The following is a 20,263-nucleotide window of genomic DNA, read 5'->3' on the forward strand; positions in this document are numbered from 1 at the left end:
ACGGCCACTGTTCATAGGAGTAACTCCACTAGAAAAGTCCATCCCTACTGTTTTCCAGTGAAATTGGAGAGGGGGGGAGGATGAGGCTTTTTATCCAAACTGGGAAAATCCAAGGTGACTGCCGCTAAAACATGGTCATGGCAAAAACAGCCACAAAAATCTACCTAAGGGTCAAAAAATTATGACAAGAGGATTTTGGAGGTAAAGGAACCTAAATACAGCCCCAGAAAACCTTAAAATCAGCAAATTCAGACCCCCCCCCCTATTTTCCCATAGACTTGTATTGGCAGTACTCACTGTGTGTTTGTTGGGAAAGCTTGCTGCTGATGATATAGAAGATGGGAATTGGAGAGGATGTTGCTTAACTAAGCCGTGCAGGTCCACATGCTGAAATCTTTGGGCTGCCAATTAGATCCAATATCTGACCAATACCCGCAGAGCCACGCGTGAGTGAGGGGAGGGACTTGCACAGCCGGCACCCATGTCCTCCTGCTGGACCGAAAACTGGGGCCAAACAGCCTGTGCTCAAGCACCTGATAAATCAGGATGTGAGTTAGCTTCAAAGGGAACAGACCCCGAGCTCAAAAGGTTCAAGCAGGCCAGCTGGACAGGAACCCAAAGGATACCATGCCAGCTGCAGCCTTCTGACAGAGTCTGCGTCCACTCCCTGGCAGAGCTGCCCCCAGGGTCACTGAAGGTCCTGTAAAATACCCAAAGTCTCAGACATGGAGAAACAAAAAATCTGAAAAATAAAAAATGATCAGAGCAGATTAGAAACACACTTCTAAACTTGCTGGCAGAAGGAAAAAAAACTGAAGGGGGCGCCACAGCACTGGAGAAGGAGGCAGAGCTGAAGAATGTAAATTTCATCTTTCTGTAACTAACTCACGAGTATAGGATATTCACCTACTGTCAGAACTCATATGCATTGTATAACAGGACTGTAGATAAAAGGGAGAAAAGGGAACCGTCTGGAAAGCTGTATAGACTAATGCTCATAATATGGAAAATACATTTCTGGATCTAGAGGATGTATTGAAAGAGGCTGTCTTGGATATACTGGAAGTTTTGAAGATGTGGTACATAGAGAACCAGGACTAACATATTGTTATAAAGGCTACAAACTATTCAGGAAAGAAAGAATAGGAGGAAAGGGATGAGGAGTGCCAATACAAGTTAAAAAAATAATATTAAAGCCATTTTGTAGAGGCAGCTGCTGGGTGCAGGAACAAGTGGGATTCACTCCTATCACCCCCCCCCCCCCACTGCACTACTAGACTACCAGGGAATTGAAGTAAGCCCACAAGGGAAATCCTGAGTGGGGAGTGAGGATGGGAGGGGGCTGTAGACCTTGCTGGAAGGGTGGGAAGGGGTATGAGCCTCACTGGGAAAGGAGGATTGGAACCAAAACAGTGGTGGCGGGGGGAGCAGAGGAGCTTAGGGCATCTTTTTCATGTTATGTGGATGCTGGCCGATACTTAATGCTGGCACTCACACAGCTAACCAGGCAAATTTAGGACTACTTAAAAGCGTAACCCCTGGTTACTCCCCGACTCCACCCCCCATAATGCTCTTTGTGGCCCAGATCAAAAATGGCCATTTTATCCTGCTATTCAGAAGCACTACTCAGTTAAGTGCTTCTGAATATTGGCAAAAAGCCGGTTCCAAGCAATTTAAGCAGACAGGAGTCTCTCCTGCCCACTTAAAATGCTTTGAATATTGAGTGGACTGTTTCTAAAGCTACTCTGCAAGGTAAAGGGCATAGATGACAAATTCCAAAACTCAATAGTTGTCTGGGAGTGACAGGTATGGGAATGAGAGCATGAGAGAGACTAGGTGAAGGCTAGGGGAGGGACGGTTTGAGCAAAAGAGACTAAGTGAAGGGAGGCTATAATCAAGAGAAACCGGGTGAAATCTAGGGAATTATAAGAGAAAGAGACTGGGTGAAGACGAGGGGGAAGGAATGAGAGAGAGACTAGGGAGTGGAGACTGAGGGTGTTGAGACGGAGGGACACGGGTGAAGATTTGGGGAAATGAGTGAGAAAGAGAGAAAGTGGGAAAGACTGGGGAAAGCTGAGGGAGGGGGACTATAGGAGAGACTGGTAGGAAACCTAGGCTATAGTGATATGTGCCTCTTTGTTCCACCTATAAAAGGGGTGCTGTTACGGAGCTGACAGCATGTTTTGGAAGGGAGACTGCTGGCCAGTGGCATAGCCAGACAGCCAATTTTGAGAGGGCCTATAAGCCCAAAAAGAGCAGGTATCTCTCTCTTTCCCTCTCCCCACCCAGCCAATGCTGGTGAAATGCCATACCAGAGGGAGGGGAGGCAAGGCACCCCCTCTGGCCTCTCCCATGTCCATTTTTCCCTCTCCTACTCCCTCTGTCCTCTTCCAAGTCCATTCTCTCTATCCCCCTTCTCCTCCCTGCCACCTCTCCCTGTCTTCTTTCTACCCCCTCTGCCCTCCCCCAAGTTCATCTTTCCCTCTCCCTCATAAATCTGACATCTCTCCCTCCCTTCTACCCTTATCCCATTTCTGAGTCTCACACTCTCCCTCCTTCCTTCATTTGAGTCCAACATCTCTCCCTTCCCCCATTCCCTCCCCCAAACCCATTATCGCTCCCTTTCTGCCTTCTACCCTTCCCCGAATCTGACGTGTCCGAGAGGGGCATTATTTCTAGCAGCACTCTGGTGGAAGCAGCATCTTGCTTGCGTATCGGCTGGTCGTCTCACTCTGCTGCATCCCCTTCTCGGCATCTACTCCTTTTATTCCTCCCCCTTCCCAGTGCATCTACCTTAAATTTGTTTTAAAAATTGACAGGTGGTGGCTGCGATTCACTGCTGTCCTGCTGTCAACCCCAGTGCCTTCTCTCCACTGTAGCCCGCCCCAGCAGAAAATGGGAGTTGTAAGAGAGGGTGGGCCACAGTGGAGAGAAGGCTCTGGGGTCGGTGGCAGGACAGCCCTATGAATCGCTGTGTTGCCCAGAAACTTTTGCAACAAATTTAAGGTAGATGCACCGGGAGGGAAACAAAAGGAAATGCCGATCCAGGGGCGATAAAAGGAGTAGATACTGGGAAATGGACGGGGCAGAGAGAGACAAACAGCAGGTATGCTGGCCGGCGACCTGTGGCTGCTGGGTGGATGGGCCTAGGCCTGCCCGTGGCTTTGCCCCTGCTGCTGGCTTCTGTTAGTGATTTTTATTTCTACATCTTATTTTTTAAATTTGCAGAGGAACCTTAAGGAACTGATTTACTAAAGCGTCTTTGCCCACAGATACAAAATAGGAAATGAGCCTTAGTAAATCAGTTTATAAAAGAGCTACTGCTGATCTGGGAGAGGCGTTCCATTCCAACACCCGCCTCCCCTCCAAAAAAAAACCAAAAAGAAAACAAACAAACAAACCTTCAATAGGGAAAATGTTGGAAGACTTGGGAAAATTTGTTGAGGCCTATACTAAGGCACAATAATGCCCAACTTGCTTTTATGAAAGCGGACCTATATCATTTAAGGTTACCAGATTTTGCATCTGGTAAAGGAGGACTCGCGGCCCTGCCCCGTTCCGCCCTCGTGCCCACTCTGTTCTGCCCCTAGGTCCACCCCATTCCATTCCCATCCCATTCTGCCTCCCAACCCCCAGCCCCACGCAAAGCTTGTCTCTTCAGGCCGGGTCTGGAATGCATCTGTGCATGCGTGCGACATCACTGTGTCACAGATGCACGCTAGACTTGGCCCCGATCTTACCAGCTTTTCAAAACCCAGACAAAGTGCCAGGTTTTGAAAAGCCATCTGGACACCCTCTGAAAAAAGGACATGTCCGGGTAAATCAAGACATCTGGTAGTCCTAATATCATTACATGTTTCAAGTGAATAAGTATGAGGCTAATTGCAGAATGGTATCAGGGAAGGATCCTTGTATGTCACAAGAGACAGTAGTTGAGTCTTAGGGAGTAGTTTCAAAACAGTATCATTACTTGCCACAGGAAATAAGGGCTGACTCTTAGGGGGTAGGTACAAAGTAATATGAGGTTAGGTTTCCTTTGTATCACCAGAAGATTCCTTACATGTCGCAAGAAACAATGGCTGACTCTCAGAGGATGGTTACAGCAGCTTTCCAACTCCTTCAGAAAATACTGGCTGTGAAAGTCATAAAGTTTTTCCAGGTTTCCAAAGATGACGCTGCGTTTGCCTCTTAGGTCCTGTGGTAGATCCAACCGATCCATCTCAGGGTAATAATTTTCAATGATATAGCAGAGAGACCTCACATACTCCCTCTCTGTCACCACCATTTCTTCAAGAATGTGTTTCAGTTTGCTGAAAAGTATCAGATTCAGCATCAGCATCTTAAGAAAACTCAATACATTGTTAAATACATAAAACATTCCTGAATTCTTGATTGGCTAAGACTGATTAATGAATCAGTGTGCATTTTCCTTCTTTCCCTGAAATCTAAGCATTTATTTGACTTGCAAAAGAACAGAAGGTGACCAGACAGCTCTATGTCATAAAAGATTGGCTGATTCTATCCTGAATTTACCTCATTTCCTATAATTTTCAATACAGCCATCATGTAGCCCATTAGGCAACTCACCCTCCAGACAGGCTTTCCATCAAAATGCGTGAACGATTTGGTGGTTTCTAATGTGTCTTTCATTACTGTAGAAATTTCTTTGGTGCTATTTTAGGTTTTCTATATCTAATTAAAAGTGCTCCTTGTTTTGTATACACTATTATTTGCATGGTACTTTTCTCCCATGCAAATAAGCCCTGCAAAAACATACCAGCCAATATTCAGAATGATTTAAGCGGGTAGAAGAGGCTCCTGCTTGCTTAAATGGCCTTTAGAAACCTAACCCCCAGATATTCAGTGGAACTAAACCAGGCAGTGCCGCTGAATATCAGCTCTGATCACCCATATTAAAAGTAGGCAAGTTAGAGTAGATACATGGGGCAGAGTTGGGGAGATGTAAGCAGTTATACAGGTGTTCGCACCCACATAATTAAATGACCAAATCATATGCATAAAAAGCAGTCCTAATTTTGGTCAATTATGTAGCAGGCCCCAGAACTGAATACTGGCTGGCACCCACATAACATTTGCTTTAAGGTCTACAATCCTCCTCCCAGCCAAAATTATCCATCCAAAAAAAGGGTAATTGGAGAGCACTCAGGGGCTAGCAACACCATCTAACTCAGTGGTCTCAAACTCGCGGCCCGGGGACCACATGCGGCCCCCCAGGTACTATTTTGAGGCCCTCAGTATGTTTATTGTAATCACAAAAGTAAAATAAAAGTTTCTTGCTCAAATGTCTCTTTAGCTATAAATGACAATATTATTATTAATACTTAGTCAAAAGGAAAGATTTATAAACTATAAAGATTTTTACCTCATGCAAAATTGTTAATTCTTTAATAAGACATTAACTATTTTTTTTGCGGCCCTCCATGTACCTACAAATTCAAAATGTGGCCCTGCAAAGGGTTTGAGTTTGAGACCACTGATCTAACTCTATCCATGCAGTGAAAATCAAGTGTTAAACATATACCAGTTAATATTTAAAAGGATGATTGTTGTAGTCAGAATTAGGTCCTGATATTTAAACTAACTGTGTAGGCAGAAGTCCATTTTTGGAGGACCAGGGGTGAATTGGAAGGGCTATGCATTTCTTCTCAGCTCTTTCCCCCTTCCCTTCCCCCTGCAATGGCATTATGTCCTATCTTTGCTGGCGGGGATGATTGAGTCCTGCCAGTTGAAGAAACCTGCTGCCGGAGCAGCAAGAAGTCGGTGGCATGCTTCAGCCACTTACGCCAGCATTCAAGCACATGCTCAATTCATGCTGTTGAACTGAGAATGTGCGGGAAGGTCTCAGGCAGTAGACCTCTTCGGCTGGTGGGGCCAACATGACTTCTAGCATCAGCCTTGCTGTACTGCACACTGAATATGTAAAGGACAAGAGAAATGTTAACAGAAATTAGGAAGGCTAACAAATTTGGCAACACTTTAATAATGGGTGATTTCAATTACCAAACACCACTAAAGTGAAAACAGAAGGGAAAACACACTAACCACTCAAATACTGCTGTAATAAATGACTTTATCTGACAAGCTTAACATGGACCCAATCATTATTCATGTTGACTCCAGAATACTGTAGGAGAGAATCGAAGCATAAAATACACAGGAAACTAAAAAAAGCACCAAGGACCATCTAGATTCAGGCAAGAAGATGGACTTTATTCTGGATCCCGACACAGGCCATGTTTCAGCGAAAAATGCTTGCCTCAGGGGTCTAAAATAACAATTCATAAAAAATTAATCATACAGAGATGATATGATTGTGTGACATACAAAATATAGAAATAATACTACTAATATAGGGCTCCTCTTATCAAACCGCGGTAGAGTTTTTTTTATTGTGGGCCAGCACGGTAAATGCTCCGACACTCATAGGAATTGAGCATTAGAGCATTTACCTCGCCGGCCCGCAGTAGAAAGCTCTACCATGGTTTGATGAAAGAAGCCTATAATCCATTAAAAAGTCTAAAATATATCAATATTAGGGCTCATTTTACAATTTCCACTGCGGGCCGGTGAAATAAATGCTATGATGCTCATAGGAATTCTATCAGCATCAGAGCATTTTCTTTGCAGAGCCACAGGAAACCTCTACCACAGCTTTGTGAAAGCCAGTGTAAATATAAAAGTATAAAAAATATAACCATAAAACACGTAATAGTTTATAAATACATCAATATTATAAACTAACCCTCCTTTTACAAAAGCGTGGAAGAGATTTTTAGCACCGGCAAGCGATTGCATCAGAGGGAACGTGCTACCGAAATAGAGAGCGGCCTGCGAGGTTCGCTACAGTTGGCCAGTGATCCTCAGTAGGCTGCTTTGAAGAGGAGCAGCAGCGGCAGCAGCGGTTCGTTCGGTGGGCCAGAAGACACCAGGAAGCCGGGATGGAGGGAGGGTAAGAACAAGCATGCACAACAGGAGCAGGCATCGCACAACAGGGGACCAGGGGGAGAGGGAAAGGGGGCTGCTTTGGGGGGGAGGGGTATTCTGGGAGGCAGACAGCAATCATGCTTTGCTCTGGGAGGGGGGGGAACCAGAAAAAGGTCATGGAGCAGGCAGGCATAGCACAACAGGGGGCCAGGGGAGAGGGAAAGGGGGGATGCTTTGGGGGAGGGGTGTGCTGGGGGCAGACAGCAATCATGCTTTGCTCTGGGAGGGAGGAAACAGAAGCGGGCCACGGAGCAGGCAGGCATGACACAACAGGGAACCAGGGGGGAGAGGGAAAGGGGGCTGCTTTGGGGGAGGGGTGTGCTGGGGAGCAGACAGCAATCATGCTTTGCTCTGGGAGGGAGGGGGAAAGAGAAGGGGACCACGGAGCAGGCAGGCATGGCACAACAGAAAAATACATGCAAGCAGGGGGCTAGGGAGAGACACAGACAGAAAGAATGACAGACAGACAGGGGGCCAGAGAGACAGACAGCGTCCAAGGAGAGAGAGAGAGAGAGAAAGAAAGACAGACACACACATCTATTCTAGCACCTGTTAATGTAACGGGCTTAAAGACTAGTTTATTTATAAACTATTATGTGTTTTATGGTTATATTTTTTATACTTTTGTATTCATTTATATTGATATATTTATGACTTTTCAATGGATTATCCCCTCCTTTTACTAAGCCACGGTAGATGTTTCTACCACAGTCCAGAGTGCTAAATGTGCTGCTGCTCTGACACTCATAGAATTCCTATGAGCGTCAGAGCTGTAAACATTTAGCGTTCCAGGCCATGGTAGAAACCTCTACCGTGGCTAAGCAAAAGAGGGCCTATATTAGTAATATTATTTTTTATATTTTGTATGCCACACAATCATATCTGATCTCTGTATGATTTCTGTATGATTAGTTTTTTAATATATTGTTATTTTAGACCCCTGAGGCAGGTGTTTTTTACTGAAACTTGGCCCTAGTCAGGTCCCAGAATAAACTTAATTTTACTTCCTAAATCTGGATGATTCTTGGTCTTTTTTTCAACTCCAGAATATTCCCTGAAGCAGCTTTTTTTTAGCATACCAGGAACCCCTGTCATAACACTTTGAGATCTGTAATGTGAAGATCATATTGCAACTCTGGAGCTATTTAAGTAGTTGTGCCAGATAAGTTCTTTAATCTAATTTAATCTTCTATTTTTGCGTCGCATATACCTAAGCAGGCTCAAGGCGACTTACTAAGAGAAGTGAGAGGAAGCGGCGAGAGGCAGGGAGAAAAGGGGAGGAGACATGGGGGGAACATGTGGGCAGGGGAAGATCTGAGATGTTCAAGTGTCAAAGAGGTAGGTTTTCGGGTTTTTTTCCGGAATGTGGTGCAGTTGGGTTCCGTTCTGGTTGTTTTAGTGAGGTCATTCCAGGTTTTCACTCCTAGGAAGGTAAACATGGAGTGGAAAATTTGCTTGTATTGGAGATTCTTTGTTGAAGGAAGGTTTGCAAGTATTCTGTTAAGGGTTCTGTGGGAGGTAGACCATGCCTTTGAGAAGAATTGGATGAGTGGAGCTGCTGAGTTTCCGTGTATTATTTGGTATATGATGCATGAAGTTTTAAATTTTATTCGCAATGGAATGGATAACCAGTACAGTTGCTTGATGAAGGCTGATATCGAGTCATATTAGAGGGCCATGTAATTACACTAGCCTATTCTCTATCTCCCCAACCCACTTCCAGTGCCATAAAATACAAAATATTTAGTGCGTGGGAAGCAAGTGTTGATGCCAAAACTCCCATGGGATGCCTGATCATGCCACGCAATAAGGCACTGTAAAATGTCTTACTGTGTTAGTGCATATTGCCACTTAGTAAAAGGACCTCTTATATTTTAAATATACAGTGTGGTTTCTTCAGATCTTACCTTGAACTCCACGTAGATTTATGTTCATGGGCATATTTGTACTTTAAACTGATTTATGTTTACAAGTATGGATTTGGATTTCAAAGTTTATAAAGACTCGTGTGTGGAGTCTTTTGACCACTGAATATGCAGAAAGTAAGTTTGCCTTTTTGGAGAACTATAGGCTACAGCTTATCTAAGGTCTTTTTCTCCAGATATTTTTACCATTAAAGAAAATCTTTTCTTAACGACTGGGTCCATATTAAAGAGCTTATTTCTGAAACATATTGACATCTCAAAATGTCCAAATGGACACTGTAGATCAGGGGTCCCCAAAGTCCCTCCTTGAGGGCCGAATCCAGTTGGGCTTTCAGGATTTCCCCAATGAATATTCATGAGATCTATGTGCATGCACTGCTTTCAATGCATATTCATTGGGGAAATCCTAAAAACCTGACTGGATTGCGGCCCTCAAGGAGGGACTTTGAGGTCCCTGTTCTAGACAGATGGATTATATCCCCATAGCTGTGTGCATCTACAAAAGGAAGTTGGACACAAGGGATGGTATGATGGGGGGTGAGGGATAGAGATACTGGATAGGAGGGTAGTTGGGAACAGAAAGGGAAAGCTGGTGGAACCTGGGGCGGTAGGGAAGGAGGGAAAGATGATGGATGAAAAGATGGTTGAGAAAAGGAGATGGTGGATCTGGGGATGGTGGGGTCCAGCTCTACAGCTGCGGGGATGGAGATAAAAAAAAAGGAAAGATGCCAGACCTCCGGGGGAGGGATGGGAAACGGAAGGGAAGGACAGAGATGGAAGATGGATGGTTAGCACAGAGAAAGAAGAAAATGACAAATGGGCAGGAGACCCTGGCAAGCGAGTTATCAGAAGACAACCAGAACCTGGGACCAACATGATTTGAATAATGACCAGACAACAAAAGGTAGAAAAATAATTTTATTTTCTGTTTTGTGATTACAATATGTCAGATTTGAAATGTGTATCTTGCCAGAACTGCAAACGTGAGCTAGGATTTAACAAAGAGAGGAATATTCTTTTTTTTTGTTTGTTTGTTTATTTTGTTTACACCACTGTGGGTAGGAGAGGGCAAAGGGGGTGAAAAGGCTATAAAATAAACTCACCAGGATGTTTGAAAAAACACCCAATTGGGCAGGAAAATCGAATCAAATCAAATCGAAAAATTAATTCAATAGACTGAATTGAATCGAATCAAAATTTTTTTTCCCTGAATCGGGCAGCACTATTCTCCAGTAGTTGCTTTCCACCCCCCACTCCTGACCCCTGATATTAAAACTGAAAGGGTATACCAGGGTATATGAAAGCTTCAGCTATTATGGGCATTCTTAGCAAAGCAAGCAACAAGTCTATGGAGCACATAAAAACATAAGAATTGTCATACTGGGCTAGACGAAAGATCCATCAAGTCCAGTATCCTGTTTCCAACAGTGGCCAACCCAGGTCACATGTACCTGGCAAGATCCCCAGGAGTAACACAGATTTTATGCTGCTTATCCTATGCACTTCTCTTTTAGGAATTTATCCAAACATTTTTAAAGCCCTGCTATGCTAACTGATTTCACCACATTCTAATTACACATTGGGTAAATCGGTTTTAAATCTTCTATTTAGTAGCTTCATCGTCTGCCCCCTAGGCCTAGTATTTTTGGAAACAGTAAAGTGATTCACATCTACTCTTTACACTCCACTCAGTATTTTATAGACTTCTATGATATCCCCCCTGAGCTGTCTATTCTCCAAGCTGAAGAGCCCTAGCTGCTTTAGCCTTTCCTTATAGGGAAGTCGTCCAATCCCTTTTATCACCCTTCTCTGTACCTTTCTAATTCCACTATAGATAGTGATCTGAACAGGGAACTGCAGTCCATTCTGTATCCATGATGAGGTTGGGAAGGGGTGGGGGGGGGGTTGGATGTTATACGAGTGTGTCCTTTTATGTGTGTAGGACCTGATGTTTTTAGGTCTAGTTGACTATCGAGGAAGAATTTTTTTGAAATTGGAGATGCTAGTGTTGTTTTGAGACTCTAGTGGAATATTTATGTCACCTAAGACAAATACTCTTATATATTGGCAGGTGCAGTTTGAGATAATTTGTAGTTTTGTGGTATTAGGTTACCATGGTCCAGAGGGGGCGATAGAAGAACATAAAAACAGCTTTACTGGGTCAGACCAATGGTTCATCTAACCTAGTAGCCTGTCCTCATGGAAGCAAATCCAGGTCACTAGTACCTGGGAAACCCCCCCAAAAGTAGCAACATTCCATGCTACCAATCCAGGGCAAATAGTGGCTTCCCCCATGTCTGTCTCAATAACAGACTATGGACTTTTCTTCCAAGAAACTGTCCAAACGTTTCTTAAAACCAGCTACTTTAACTACTCTTACCACAACCTCTGGCAACGTGTTCCAGAGCTTGACTATTCTTTGAATGAAAAAATATTTCCTCCTATTGGTTTTAAAAATATATCCCTGTAATTGTGAGTAATTGCAGGGATATATATTAGATTTACCTTCTAATTTGCATATCATATATTTTAGATCAGGGAGGATTGAAGAGTCTGTTAATGTGATTTGCAAGAAGCTTTTGTAGACTAGTGTGAGACTACCTCTACGTCTGTTCAGTCTGGGCATTGTCACAGGGAAGTTTCTGCATATGCCAGTGTAAACTTAGAGAAACCAATCACAAGTAGAAGGCAAAATTGACTCAGTCCATAGACAAACATAAACCCATACCATAGCCTAGAACTGGGGGAAGGGGGGGAAAGGGGCACACAGTGGAAATACTAAAGAGAATGTGTTCAGGCAACCTGGTACCAATTTATCTTTTCCTAGGTCCACGTTCAGTATGAAAGTAGGAACCATAAAGTCAGGAAGAAAAGATGCAGGTAGTGTTTCTAATTAGACTGCACCATGCTGCAAGCAGGGGGCCAGTTTAGATAAACACACAGCTCACACTAGGAAGAAGGTAATTAGAGAATAGCGTACACCTGTTGCTAGTTCCCTCAAACCTAGTAAAGAAAGGCAGAGGGGTGGAGCACTGAGCAGCCATGCTTGGAGAGGAGAAGCACAGCTCACTAAAGAAACCAGGTCATACAGCTACAAGAGTGTGTTTTTGAATACCCTGAGGTTGAAATGCAAGAGGATTCCCTGACAGATCACTCTGATAGCAGGGAGTCTGAGTCAGGAAGAGCTTATGGACTTTTGTAAAACTAATTTTGATTTTTCATCTCCTGAAAATCAAATGGAAACTGGCAAGGAATATGCATTGAAAGCAGTGCATGCACATAGATCTCATGCATATTCATTGGGGAAATCCTGAAAACCCGACTGGATTGCGGCCCTCAAGGAGGGACTTTGAAGACCCCTGATGTAATGTACATAGATTTCCAGAAGGCTTTTGACAAAATTCCTCATGAGAGGCTCCTGGGAAAATTAAAGAGTCATGGGATAGGTGGCAATGTTCAATTGTGGATTAAGAACTGGTTATCGGACAGAAAACAGAGGGTAGGGTTGACTGGCCATCTTTCTCAGTGGAGGCGGGTAAATAGTGATATGCCGTAGGGATCTGTGTTGGGACTGGTGCGATTTAACTTATTTATAAATGACCTAGAAATTGGAACAATGAATGAGGTGAATACTTTTGCAGATGACAATAAACTGTTCAGAGTTGTTAAAATGCATGTGGACTGTGAAAAACTGCAGGAAGACCTTAGAAAATTAGAATATGGGGCGTCCAAATGGCAGATGAAATTCAATGTGGACAAATGCAAAGTGATGCACATTGGGAAGAATAATCCAAATCATAGTTATCGGATGCTAGGGACCACTTTGGGGGTCAGCGCTCAAGAAAAGGATTTGGGTGTCATCATAGATAATACACTGAAGCCTTCTGCCCAATGTGCGGCGGCAGCCAAAAAGGCAAACAGAATGCTAGGAATTATTAGAAAAGGGATGGTTAACAAGACTAAGGGCTCCTTTAACGAAGCCGCGTTAACGGCTTTATCGCATGCGACTTTTTATCATGCGCTAACCTCCAAGCTAGCCGAAAAACTACCACCTGCTCAAGAGGAGGCAGTAGCGGCTAGCGCGGCCGGCAGTTTAGCACACACTATTACGTGCGTTAAATCGCTAATGCCTCTGTATCATTCATTGGTGCAATTCATTTTGAGTATTGCTTTTAGTTCTGGTCTCCTTATCTCAAAAAAGATATAGTGGCAATAGAAAAAGTTCAAACAAGAGCGACCAAGATGATAAAGGGGATGGAACTCTTCTCGTTTGAGGAACGACTAAAAAGGTTAGGCCTCTTCAGCTTGGAAAAGAGACAGCTGAGGGGAGATATGATTGAAGTCTACAAAATACTGAGTGGTGTAGAACAGGTACAAGTGGATTAATTTTTTTACTGCATTATGATTTACAAAGACTAAGGGGCACTCAAAGTTACAGAGTAATACTTTTAAAACCAATAGGAGGAAATATTTTTTTCATTCAGAGAATAGTTAAGCTCTGGAATGCGTTGCCAGAGGATGTGGTAAGAGCAGTTAATATAGCTGGTTTTAAAAAAAGGTTTGGACAAATTCCTGGAGGAAAAGTCCAAAGTCTGCTACTGAGATAGACATGTGATGGTCGCATGGAATGCTGCTACGTTGGCTCTGGCTGGAAAGCCACTAAGATAAGTGTTGTTGCTCTTGTATAAAATACATATCTAGAATAACATATATACTGATTAAGCCTAACAATTTTAAAATTGTATCCCCTAGTTAGTTAGTTGGTTTTTTAACCATTTCATCAATAAATATTTCCATAAATATTTTAATAAATCATAAAGAAACAAATAAATTTATAGGTAGGAAGGAGGTTTTGAAGTAGATGATTACATCATATGCTTTCAAAATGAAGACTTGAAATAACCATCTAGGTTATAAGAGGTCTCTTTACTGAGAATTATGCATATTTATGATACTTCAACCTCGTTATAGAGTGGGGATGAGTTCTATCTTTAAATTAGGTTATTGTCTATAGGTTCAAAACAAGCAGAGCAGCAGAGAGGAGAAGAGCAGCATCGGGTTCCCTTGTTCCGGCCGAGGAGAAGAGCAGCGTCGGGCCGGACACAGCAGGGAAGCGGCAAGGAAGGAAGCAGAAGGCTAGGAGAAGCGGCGAGAGTTCGCTCCGCCCACCCCACCGTGTCAGAGGCAGCGCCGGACTCCCCCTTGAAAGGGGAAGAGCCAGCGTGGCACACGCGGCTGAGTAGAGCAGCAGAGAGGAGAAGAGCAGCGTCGGGTTCCCTTGTTCCGGCCGAGGAGAAGAGCAGCGTCGGGCCGGACACAGCAGGGAAGCGGCAAGGAAGGAAGCAGAAGGCTCGGGGAAGCGGCGAGAGTTCGCTCCGCCCACTCCACCACGTCAAAGACAGCGCCGGACTCCCCCTTGAAAGGGGAGGAGCCAACGGCGCCCAGCCATTCGGCGCGTGGTGAAGGTGAGCGGCAAAGGCGCTCGCCTTAGCGAGAGCACCTTTGCGAAGGGCCTCAAGAAGGGCCAAGTTACTACACCCAAAAACACCAAGGAAAGACTGAAAGGTAAGGAAGAAGCAGGCGCAGAAGGAACAAACACACACAAGCAAAAGTAAGGAAAGGTAGAGCAAAGGCAGCACACACAAGAAGAAGGGAGAGCAAAGGCAGCACACAACAAGAAGAAGGCAGCACACACAAGAAAAAGGCAGGAAGCAGGTGCTGAGGGAAGCAGGCACAGAAGGAACAAACACACAAGCATAAGTAAGGTAAGGTATAGCAAAGGCAGCACACACAAGAAGAAGGCAGGAAGCAGGCGCAGAAGGAACACATAATCTTAACTGTTATCTTAAAGCAGGAACAACAATGGAAGCAGAGGGGAACCAGAAGATGAGCTTTCCAATGTTCTGCACAGACTGTCATATGTATGACTACCTCCCCTCGGGAGGTATGCGGTCGGTGCCAGGAGCTGAAAAGCTTGAAGAAGGAAGTCAAGCGACTAGAGGACAAGATACAGGAGCTAGAAGAACTCTACACCACGGAGGACCCAGTCAAGACAGCTGAAGACTTCATGAGTGAGAGACACATCGAGGAGGAAGTCAGGGAACTCGAGAACTTCATTGAGGAAGCTTACAGGAGGAGGGTGGAAGAAGATAAACTTCAGATGAAAAATGAAGTTATACCAACACCAACACGGAAGGGAGAACAAGAAGCAGATGACCTCAATGAAGACACCCACAGAGGAATACCACAAGAGGGGGAGGAATTGGCTAGTCGATGCCCAGAAGAAGAAAGAGCGAAGCAGATCGAGGACATTGACCTGAGACCGAAGCGAAAATTGAAGAAGGGAAAGTCAGCAATCCTAGTGGGAGACTCGATCCTCAGGCATGTGGACAGCCACATAGCAGGAGAGAGAGAGGATCGACTGGTGACCTGCCTCCCAGGAGCAAGAACCAAGGATATTGTGGACAAAATTGGGAAGATTCTGGAAGGAGCGAAGACGGAAGAGACCGCAGTAATGATCCACATCGGGACGAATGATATCAGCAGGAGAGACTACAGAAGAAGCACGCTGATAGAACAGTTCAAGATTCTGGGAAGGAAGCTGAAGATGAGGACCCACAAGATAGCGTTCTCAGAGATCCTACCGGTACCGAGGGCAGATGTGAAAAGGCAGGAGGAACTACAATCAATAAATGCGTGGATGAGGAAATGATGTGAGGAAGAAGGATTCCACTTCATGAGGAACTGGACAACGTTCTGGGGCAAGAGCAAGCTCTACAGGAGAGATGGACTGCACCTGAGCACGGCGGGAACAAGGCTTCTATCAAACAACATCAAGAGAGGAATAGAACAGGCTTTAAACTAAGAGGAAGGGGAAAGCCGACAGTTGACCTAGCATCGGCAATTCGGAAGAAGGTATCCCGTGATGATACTAAGGAGAAAAAAGGCTGGGAAGAAACATGGGACAAATTACAGGAGTCAACTAACCCAGAAGAAGAGGTTAGAAAGATTGTAGCAAAAGAGAAGACACTAAAGACCAAAACACAGGGAAAGAAAATGAAGACATTTAAATGCCAGGATCTAAATTGCATTTATACTAACGCAAGGAGCCTAAGAAACAAAATGGGGGAACTAGAAGCCGTGGCCAATGCAGAGGACTTAGACATCATTGGAATCTCTGAACCATGGTGGAATGAGGAAAGCAAATGGGATACAGCACTGCCGGGGGTATAAGCTCTATCGCCAGGACAGGTCAGGACAGAAAGGAGGAGGAATAGCCCTATACATAAAAGAAAGCATACAATCGACAAGAATAGACACAGCGGAGACGACCAACAAGTTGGAATCGCTATGGATTAAAATACCGGATAGGAAAGGACATGAAATAAAGATGGGCCTATACTATCGTCCACCCGGACAAACTGGTGATATCGATAAAGAAATGGAAGCTGAGATGAAACAAGAGTGCAAAAGCGGTTACACAGTTATTATGGGAGACTTCAACTACCACGGGATAGACTGGAGTCTTGGATACTCAAAATGCACTAGGGAAACAGATTTCCTGGAGGCTACACAAGATTGCTTCATGGAGCAGCTTGTTAGAGACCCGACGAGAGGAAATGCCACTCTGGATTTAATCCTAAATGGGTTAATGGGACCTGCAAAGGAAGGTGGAAGTAGTGGGACCGTTGGGAAATCAGCGATCATAATATGATCAAGTTCAAGGTTGAAGCCGGAATACCAAAAGGAAAGAGAACCATGGTGACAACTTTCAACTTCAGAAAAGGAAACTATGAAGCAATGAGGGAAATGGTAAGGAAGAAACTTAGGAACACTTCCAAGAAAATGGCAAATGGTAGAACATGCCTAGTCTTTTTTCAAGGACACGGTGAGAGAGGCACAAATATCTGTACATCCCCAGATTCAGAAAGGGAAGCAAAAAGAGTCGAATGAAAGACTCAGTATGGATGACTAAAATAGTGAAGGAAGCGATAAACAATAAGAAAAACTCATTCAGGAAATGGAAAAAAGGACAAAACTGAGGGGAACTGGAAAGAGCATAGGAAGTATCAAAAGAATGTCTACCGTGTGGTTCAAAAAGCCAAAAGAGAGTATGAAGAGAGGTTAGCTAGGGAGGCACGAAATTTCAAACCGTTCTTCAGATATGTTAAAGGGAAACAGCCGGCTAGGGAGGAGGTGGGACCGCTGGACGACGGAGACAGGAAGGGAGTAGTGAAGGAGGAGAAAGAAGTCACAGAAAAACTTAACATGTTCTTTTCATTTGTATTTACGAACGAAGACACAACCAACATACCTGAGCAATTCTTCAATGGAAATCAAGCAGAAAAAATTAACATCCATGGAAGTGAGCCTTGAAGACGTGCGCAGGTAGATAGATAAACTAAAATTTGACAAATCCCCCGGGTCTGGATGGAATCCATTCCAAGGGTTCTTAAGGAATTAAAGGAGGAGATAGTGGAACTATTGCAGCAAATATGCAACCTATCCCTGAAAACAGGCATAATCCCGGAGGATTGGAAGACAGCCAACGTCATGCCCATCTTTAAAAAGGGATCAAGAGGTGACCCGGGAAACTACAGACTGGTGAGTCTGACCTCGGTTCCGGGGAAAATGGCGGAAGCAATGATAAAAGAAAACATCAATGAACACTTGGAAAGAAACAAACTTCTGATAACCAGCCAACATGGTTTCTGCAGGGGAAGATCGTGCCTAACTAACTTATTACACTTCTTCGAAGGAATTAACAAACGGATGGACAGAGGTGACCCCATAGACATCATATACCTTGATTTCCAAAAAGCCTTTGACAAGGTGCCTCATGAACGACTACTCCGGAAACTGAAGAACCATGGGGTGGACGGAGAGGTACATAGATGAATCAGAAACTGGTTGGCGGGTAGGAAACAGAGGGTAGGGGTGAAGGGCCACTACTCGGACTGGAGGAGGGTCACGAGTGGTGTTCCGCAGGGCTCAGTGCTCGGGCCGCTGCTATTTAATGTATTCATAAATGATCTAGAAACAGGGACGAAGTGTGAGATAATAAAATTTGCAGACGACACCAAACTATTTAGGGGCGCTCGGACTAAAGAGGACTGCGAGGAATTGCAAAGAGACTTGAACAAACTAGAAGAATGGGCGACAAGATGGCAAATGAAGTTCAACATTGAGAAATATAAAGTATTGCATGTGGGAAGCAGAAACCCGAGGTACAACTATACAATGGGAGGGATCCTATTGAATGAGAGTACCCAAGAGAGGGAATTGGGAGTAATGGTGGACACGTCAATGAAGCCGACAGCACATTGCGCAGCGGCCGCTAAGAGAGCAAATAGAATGCTAGGTATAATCAAGAAGGGTATTACAACCAGGACGAAAGAAGTGATCCTGCCGCTGTATCGGGCGATGGTGCGCCCGCATCTGGAATACTGCGTCCAATATTGGTCGCCGTACCTTAAGAAGGATATGGCGTTACTCGAGAGGGTTCAGACAAGAGCGACACGACTGATAAAAGGGATGGAAAACCTTTCATACGCTGAGAGATTGGAGAAACTGGGTCTCTTTTCCCTGGAGAAGAGGAGACTTAGAGGGGATATGATAGAGACTTATAAGATCATGAGGGGCATAGAGAGAGTAGAGAGGGACAGATTCTTCAAACTTTCAAAAAATAAAAGAACAAGAGGGCATTCAGAAAGTTGGAAGGGGCCAGATTCAATACAAATGCCAGGAAGTTCTTCTTTACCCAACGGGTGGTGGACACCTGGAATGCGCTTCCAGAGGATGTTATAAGGCAGAGTACGGTACTGGGGTTTAAGAAAGGATTGGACAGGTCCTGGACCTTTGGGCCGCCGCGTGAGCGGACTGCTGGGCAAGATGGACCTCAGGTCTGACCGAGCAGAGGCATTTCTTATGTTCTTATGTTATGTTCTTAAGTAGGTTAATAAATTAAATCATTTATAATTTGAAGCACTTTAAGGGCAAAAAAATTACAATAAAGGTAGTATAAACTATCCTAGACCCCCATTTTTGCTAATTTGTATACTATTTGGGGTTTTGCCAGGTACTTGTGACTTGGTTTGGCCTCCACAAAGGCAGGATACTTGGCTAGATGGACCATTGGTCTGACCCAGTGAGGCTATTTTTATGCTCTCTTGAGGTTATTCTGCAATGTCTTTTGGAGGTATGGAGAATGGGAGGATTTAAAATTAGCTGACTGGAGATTACCTTATTGCGGTTTGATGATCTTCACTGGTTGTTAAGTGGAACATTCATGGGTTCCAGATGGATTCATGGGTTCCAGATGGTTGATTGCACTCTTCTCCACAGATGTATGTTGTATTGTGGATGTGAGGGTAATGTAGCTCTTGTTCTCAGTTTCTATTTCAGTTGCTTTTGTAAACTGCACAAAGAATTGTGCAAAGAAGCACAACTTTGGCTTGCACCTTAGGAACGTACAGGATAATTTGGGGGGGGAGGGGAAGAAGGAGAGGGGAGAGCGATATCTCCCACAGTGGCCCGACTGACTTTCCACCTCTGCCGACCCTGAATGCTAGTGGGGCAACTCCTAGTGGCAATGAAGCTACCCTGTATTTAGGTTTGGTGCTTTCAAACTCCCATTCATTGCAGGATGGTAGCAGAAGTATTGGGTGGGAAGGGCAGAGATTCTCCCATGCTGCCCAACTCACTCCCCTCCTCTGGCCAATGCTGGATCCGGTGGGGCAGCTCCTGGTGGCAACGGAGCTACCCTGTGTTTAAGTTTGGTGCCTTTGGGCTCCCATTAATGGTGGCATATAGCAGGAGTGTCGAGGGGGATGGACCAAATCTCCCTCGCCAGCCCAACTCACTCCCCTCCTTTGCTGACGCTGGACCCTGGTGGGGCAGCTCTCAATGGAAGAAGATAAACAGTGGAATACTATAGGGATCTATACTGGGACCAATGCCTTTTAATATATTTATAAACTTGAAATGAATGAGTGAAGTGATTACATTTGCAGATGACATAAAACTATTCAAAGTTAGTAAATTGCACCCAAATTGTGTAAAAAATTGCCATGAATCTTGCAAGATTGGAACAACTGAACATCCAAATGAAAAGATGATGTTTAGGACCCCTTTTACAATGTTGCAAATAGCAATTCAGCCACAGCAAATGCACCGAAAAGCACATTCAATTCTTATAGGCTTCAGTGTATTTGCCCGTGGGAGAATTGCTTCTACAGCTTTCTATAAGGGTCCTAAATGTAGACAAGTGCAAAAAGATGCACATTGGGAAGAATAACCCAAATTATAGATACAACAATGCTAAGTGCAAATTA

General features: G+C 44.3%; 1 protein-coding gene across 1 annotated transcript in view; it reads right to left on the bottom strand.

Moving 5' to 3' along the window:
- PLEKHG4 (pleckstrin homology and RhoGEF domain containing G4) overlaps nt 1-20,263 on the bottom strand; it is a 517,593-nt gene that overhangs the window by 143,278 nt on the left and 354,052 nt on the right. The window contains 1 exon segment of the mRNA XM_033942931.1: nt 4,061-4,310. Within this exon segment, the coding sequence (XP_033798822.1) occupies nt 4,061-4,310 (250 nt within the window).

The sequence above is a fragment of the Geotrypetes seraphini genome, chromosome 4 (genome assembly GCF_902459505.1).
Source record: "Geotrypetes seraphini chromosome 4, aGeoSer1.1, whole genome shotgun sequence".
In the NCBI taxonomy this organism is placed as follows: Eukaryota; Metazoa; Chordata; class Amphibia; order Gymnophiona; family Dermophiidae; genus Geotrypetes; species Geotrypetes seraphini.